Raw genomic sequence first — 6,889 nt, 5'->3', positions numbered from 1 at the left:
AGATAGATAGATAGATAGATAGATAGATAGATAGATAGATAGATAGATAGATAGATAGATAGTTAGATAGATAGATAGATAGATAGATAGATAGATAGATAGACAGATAGATAGATAGATAGATAGATAGATAGATAGATAGATAGATAGATAGATAGATGACGGCCCCCAACAATATATAGCCACGGGCGGTGTCCCGCAGTGCCCGGTACTTGGGCCACTACTGTGGAATGAGATGTTTAATGGCATTCTACAGCTCAATCAACCAGTTGGTGTCAAGACCATAGGTGTTGCGGACAACTTTGCACTTTTAATTGTAGATGCGGGTATAAATGATGCCAAAACAGAGACAAACGCCAGCATAAGTGGGGTTAAATCCTAGCTCTCTTCAATGAGCTTATAACTAGCAGAGCACAAAACGGAAGTTGTAGTTATATCTAGCCGCCAAGTAATGTATAAACTTACGTGTAGGAGATTGTGAAATCTCCTCAAAGGACTCTTTAAAGTACTTAGACATGATGATAGACTGCAAACTGTCTTTTAAAGCCACATAAAGTACATATATTGAAGCAAAAGCCAGAAAATCTGCTATGTCACTGTGCAGTAAAATGCAAAATACGAGGGGTCCCAAATGCCACAGAAGGAATATACTAGCAGGAGTTTTTAAAAGCATTATATTATATGCTTCATCTATATGGACTAGCGGTATGAAGTTTAGGACTTACTGTAATAATCTCAATTCAGTACACAGACTGATGGCGTTAAGAGTATGTAGTGCTTACAGAACGGTATCAGACAAAGCGGCATTTGTCACTGTGGGATTGATTCCGATTGACCTCCTTGCAATAGAGATTGGTTCTATACATAAAGACTACATCACAAAGATAGAAGCTCAATCGAAAATTCTAAAAAGTCTTTTTGAAGAAAATTTTATTTTTTAATGGAAAATTTTCACTAAATTTTTATTTTTATATACATTTTAGCAAAATTTCTTCTATTAGTAAAAATTTACTAAATTTCTATTTTGATTTTCATTTCGTTAAGGAAATTTTCTTAGTTTTTAATTTTTGTAAATTTTCTCTAGTTTTTTCAGTTGAATTGACAATAATAAACCCCCATTTCAACTATTTAAATAAAATAACAATCAAATTCATTAATATACACATATTTATTTTAATATTTATTTTGTTTTCTTTAATACAAATATATTGTTATAAACAATTTCATCAGGCGAAATTTTGTTTTTGTAATTTTAAGGATGTTTTATCCGAAATTAAAAATCGAACAACTTAATAAATGTCCAATATTTGATAAATTAAAAATAAAATGGAATAATTAAAAAAATATTTTAAAATGTTAAATTAAAAAAAAAAAACAATGAGAAAAATATTAGAAACCTTAAGAAATAATAAAAACATAAAGCTAAAAGAACAAAGCTAATAAGGGAGAAATGAACGTATATTTTAATTCATAAGTAATTGGGCCATTAAATTATTATCATCTGCGGCTGATGAGGAGGCAGCATGTAGACCAGGTCCGCTTTCTAAAAATTCACGCAACTCATTTTCCAAATCACCACCAGCGGTGGCTGAAACATCTTCGTCTATGTCCATGGCTAGAGTAGATGACAGATTGTTGCTACTTTCCTGGTGGGCTGCAGCAGTAGAAGAGGAGGAGGGAAGATTTTGTGTAAAAGGTATATTGGGCATGGATACCGGTTGCTGTATAAGAGCAGGCACCTGTAAACGTTGCTGAGGTTCTGGTGGTGGTGGTAAACCAACTGCAAAGAAATAAAATATTCGGCTATAAATAAATTTAACTAGAATTTAATTGAAAATTGTTATTACCAAATGATAATCCCATGGCCTTTCTCAAGGCATAAGGATCTGTTACCGCCGAAGGAGGCAATTTCTTAACCACATCAGTCAATTGCTGTGTTATTTGCTGCGCTAATTGAGTTTCTTCTTGCGAAGGTGGCTGTACTAGACCCAAATGTTGTGGCAATGGCTGAGACAAACGTTCATGTTGTGTATTCCTTAGTTTATCAATCAAGTTCAAATTATTACTCAAATGTTCCTGCAGTCTTCGCGTCAATTCGAAATTCTTCATTTCTTTTTCGATATCATCCAAAAAGTCAACTTTTATGCCTAAATCATCTAAGGTGCGCAGACGATTGAAATCTATTCGAGTATTTTTATACTTTTCATATTCCCTTTCGATTTCAGCACGTGTTTCCACGCTGGCCGAACTATCTACGACAGGACCACTATTGTTGAAACATTTGAGGGCCTCTTGTTGTTCGTAGTTTTGTAATTGTAGATCGCACAGTTCTTGCATGCCCTTGGAATGTTCACCATTTGTTAGGATATCAAGTAGACCATTGGCTAACATGGTTGCATAAGAGGAATCTTTAGTGAATTGCAAAATACTTTCGGCATATTCAGTACTGGTAGCATCACCATAAGTTTCCAATACCAACTGGGTCTCATCCTTGTTGAGGGTGGAGAAACGTGAATCGAATATGGGAGCGAAAGAGGCAAAGGGACCATAGTTTAGAGGTTTCACCAATTTGGCCTCATTACGTTTGTCTTCGCGATAGCCCTGCACTTGACCAGAACCTTTCTTAAGTTTACCCACCAAATCGCCCAGTGACACAACCTTTTCGGGTCCCTCATTTTCATCTTTGGTGAGTAAATTTAATGAGGTAGAACCATCTTTATTTTGTCTTAGGAAACCCATTTTATGGGCTCTTTCCTTTGCCGACAAACGTTTTTTGGCAGCTTGAGCAGCACCTTGAACTTGAGCCAAAATCTCTTCTGAAGTCAAATCATCTACATAGGGAGCAAAGCGTGATTTTGGTTGATTTTCTAAACGTATGGCTTTACGTTTTCTTTCCTCCTCAAGCTGGGCCTGAGTCATAGGTTCCTCAGTGCCAGTTGATGCTCCCTCATCGGCCGAATCCGCCATGGCATGATGATCATAAGCTGGAAAATCTCCATGATTTTGTACTAATTCGAATCCTAGCTCCTTGGCTGTTAGTTCTCGCATATAACCCGATAAAGGCTTAAGACTTCTCATCAAACTATCAGGTGCCAAGTGTTTCATACCCACCTGCAGTAAGCGCTTTGCTGCCTTATGATATACAGTGTCCACATGATTGTAACGTATTGCATTATCGCACATTAGCCGAAAATCGTCAGTGAATTCTGTCAAGGTACTATAATCATTATCATCAATTTTTTGTCGTATCGTAGAGAAATCCATGGGTCTAGTGATGATTTTTGAATAGCCGGGAGCAATATCATCGGTTACAGGCCAAGCAAAAAACTGATGAGGATCACGTTTTTCCAAAATACGTAATAGATGTTCTAGCAGTTTATTTAGTGGTGATTTTTGTTGTTTCAACTTTAATACACAGGTGCGAGGTTCACGTCCCGATTCACTCGATGAGCTAGGAGTTTTGGGTGCTTCCAATTGTTTAGGTGTTAAAGCTGACAAAGAACCGCCCATACCGCCTGGTGTAGAAGCTGGGGTGGAGGGCGAGGGTGATGGTATCATTAACTAGTAAAATAAGTTGAAAATATTATTGTTGTAACTTATTTATGGAATATGATTTCGATACTTACCTCTGCCAAAGGTTTTGTGGGACTAACACCTCCTATACTAGCGGCTGGACTTCCTGCCATATGTACACTTCCCACCTCTCCTCCAGCACCGGCAATACTACCACTTGATGCCGGTCCTATCGGTATACTTTGTATTGATGACGGCGAGGGTGAGGCTATCATGGTATCATCCGTCTTAATGGGTACAATGGGTTTAGAAACTGGCCTGCATGAAGGTGAATTGTCTGTAGTCATATTTGCATAGAAGAGAATATTTTCCGGCAAAGGTTGTAAATTGTCATCATCCATAAAACTAAAACCATCTTGACTACTATCACCGTCAGCCGTCAATGCAATATTTGAAGGCGGCCCTGCCGCCGCTATCTTAGGACTACGTTGTATTTGAAATGAGGAACAACCCGGCAAAGACTGTGAATCCTGACTGGCTATCAAAGTTAAATCTTCAATATGTTCTACCGATGATGCCTCTCGTCTAGGACTTTCACTAATATGACGTTCACCCTTGTCACGTTTCTTTTCCTTGTGATGTTTGTGTTTCTTCTCACGATCTTTTTTCTTCTTCTTTTTCTTAGATTTCTTGTGCTTTTCACGATATTCCTCCATATCTTCCAGCATTAAAGGGCTGCTGCACATAGCTTCCGCAGCCGTAGGAGGGCCGGCTACCATGGATGTCAGGGAACAGCCATCGCCTGAATATTCGGGTGTGCTATTGGGTCCCACTTTTAGTATCAATTTTAAGCCTCTTTGCAAATTGGAGGGATCGGTATTGTGGCTGTATTCTGTAATAATAGTTGTAAAGAGACACAAACAACAACAACGAAAAATTAGCAAATTTCTTAGCAAGTCAGTGTCATTTGCGGCTTTTACTCACCTTCATATCTTTCCCGTTTTTCCAATTTATGCTTTTTATGTTTCTTCGAAGAACCCATTATGTATTTTTTAATTAAGAAACCTTTAATTTATGTTTATTTTTCTTTAATTTCTAAATTTCTATAAAATTTTAAATTTTTTCACAAAGCAAGCAATTATTTTAATGACGCTACAAGCGATAGTGTTGTTAATTTTGCTGTTTTTGTCAATACGTTTAGCGATTTTGATAGTAATTGTTTCAAAAATCGCTACAAGAACAGTGACAGCCATTTGATAAGCACTACTGATGGAGATATACATCAACGCGTAGAATACATTTTGCATTCGTTTCTTAATCATGTACTTGTTTTACTATTTTATATGTATATGTTGGGTACAGTAACGGTTAATTTATATATTGAGTATAGCAACGGTTAATTATTGGACTGGCATTGTTGTATTCATAAATACCTTTTCTAAAAAATATTAATTATTTTTGCATTTGTAGGGTTTCTGTGGATGTTCTAGCGATTTCTTTGCCGGGTTCATAGAAATACAATTAAGTTTTTAAATTTAAATAATTAAGGGCGGGTTTTTCTGATAAAGATAATCTTCATTCTTTGGTTAAACATGGTTTAATATATGTTTTGTGCTTTTCAGTAATCAGTAAAGATGCTTAGTTTAACTGAGTGTAATTGGCCAATAAAACCTAATTATTAGGGTTCTATAAATCGACTTTCGAATAGTCGAAAATTCAAAAAGTCGGAAAAATTCGAAAAGTCGAAAAAAGTCGGAAAGTCGAAAAAAGTCGGAAAGTCGAAAAAAGTCGGAAAGTCGAAAAAAGTCGATAAGTCGAAAAAGGTCGATAAGTCGAAAAAAGTCGAAAAGTCGGAAAAAGTCGAGAAAAGTCAAAAAAGTCGCTAAAGTGGAAAAAATCGAAATAAGTCGAAAAGTCGACTATTTATAAATACATATATAGTTAACTAAATACAAAAAAGTCGAAAAGTCGACTTTTCGTTTCAACTATAGAACCCTATTATTTATAAGTAGGGTTCTATAAATCGTCTTTCGTATAATCGAATAATTGACTTTTTGTCAAAAAGTCAATGTCGACTATATTTTTACAAAACATTCTATAACTCGACTATCGTCTATCTATATACAAGAAGTCGAAGAAAGTCGGAAAAAGTCAAAAACTCGAAAATACTTATAGTAATCGAAAATAGTTGAAAATTTTAAAAAAGTGGAAAAAAGTCAAAAACTCTAAAATAGTTGGAAAAACTAGAAGAAAATAAGAAATAGTCGAAAAAATTCGAAAGAAGTCGCAATTAGTCAAAAAGTCGAAAAAAATCGACTTTTAACGTAATGAAAATAGCCGAAAAGTTGAAAAATTGACTTTGCATAAAATGCAAATAGTCGACTTTTAAAAAAAGAAGTCGGAAAAAGTCAAAAACTCTAAAATACTTATATTAGTCAAAAATAGTTGAAAATTTTAAAAAAGTGGAAAAACGTCAAAAACTCTAAATTAGTTGACTTTTAACTAAATGCAAAAAGTCAACTTTTCGTTTCAACCATAGAACCCTAGCTATAAGTGAGAACACACAATCAAAAAATGCAATAAAATTGTGAATTCTGATTTCTTTTTTCATTATTATTACTGTTTTAAATGTTTATTTATATTTTTTCTAAAATTTTACATTTAACAAAAGTGATATTTGCAACAAACAGCTGTTCATTGTTTATGTTTTTGATTGAAAAGTTGGCAATAATAACTGAGTTAACTGACCCTACATCCATAAAAAAAACACAGATATCAGTTAAAGTTCACCTAAAATTGTTCCGAGTTTAATATAACATAGTTTAACTGAATAGTAAGAAACCCGGCCTAATTTTTGCAATTTTTTTTTGAATAAAAAACTAAAAATCAAAGATAATATTTTATAAATGTTTCCCTTTTATATAATTTTAAAATTTTCACTAAATTTTTAATAATCTAGAAAAATTTCTACAAATATTTGACGCGTTAATAAAAAAGCTTACATATGGGTGGGTTCATAATTATGTTAAACGTTCAGCAAAACTTAATTTTATTGAAATTCAAAAGACACTGCTGATTTTTGTAATGATCGGACCTCATGCAAACTCCCTTTAGAAAATGGGTCAAAGGTTAAAATTCACTTGTTAACACTAATAACACAATAAAATTCATCATATATTACTTTGAAGTAGACGTAAATACCTCTACCAAAATTTATAAGGATAGGACCACATTTACCCTTACTACCATTTGAGCCCTCTTGTAGACAATGTCATTATACCCTACACCACTATAGTGGGGAGGGTATTATACGTTTGTGCTGATGTTTGTAACATACAAAAATATTGGTCCAATACCCACCTTAAAGTATACCGAT

General features: G+C 34.4%; 2 protein-coding genes across 2 annotated transcripts in view; both read right to left on the bottom strand.

Moving 5' to 3' along the window:
• LOC111677697 overlaps window positions 1-6,889 on the bottom strand; it is a 14,224-nt gene that overhangs the window by 6,468 nt on the left and 867 nt on the right. The window lies entirely within an intron of this gene.
• LOC111677684 (bromodomain-containing protein 7) lies at window positions 1,156-4,673 on the bottom strand. Its single transcript, XM_023438847.2, has 4 exons — window positions 4,498-4,673; window positions 3,627-4,405; window positions 1,848-3,561; window positions 1,156-1,780 (listed from the first exon to the last, which is right to left on the bottom strand). The coding sequence occupies exons 1-4, from the start codon at window positions 4,553-4,555 to the stop codon at window positions 1,464-1,466; spliced, it is 2,868 nt and encodes a 955-aa protein (XP_023294615.2). The 5' UTR covers window positions 4,556-4,673; the 3' UTR covers window positions 1,156-1,463.

The sequence above is a fragment of the Lucilia cuprina genome, chromosome 2 (genome assembly GCF_022045245.1).
Source record: "Lucilia cuprina isolate Lc7/37 chromosome 2, ASM2204524v1, whole genome shotgun sequence".
Lineage (NCBI taxonomy): Eukaryota > Metazoa > Arthropoda > Insecta > Diptera > Calliphoridae > Lucilia > Lucilia cuprina.
This window is presented reverse-complemented; position numbering and strand designations above follow the sequence as displayed.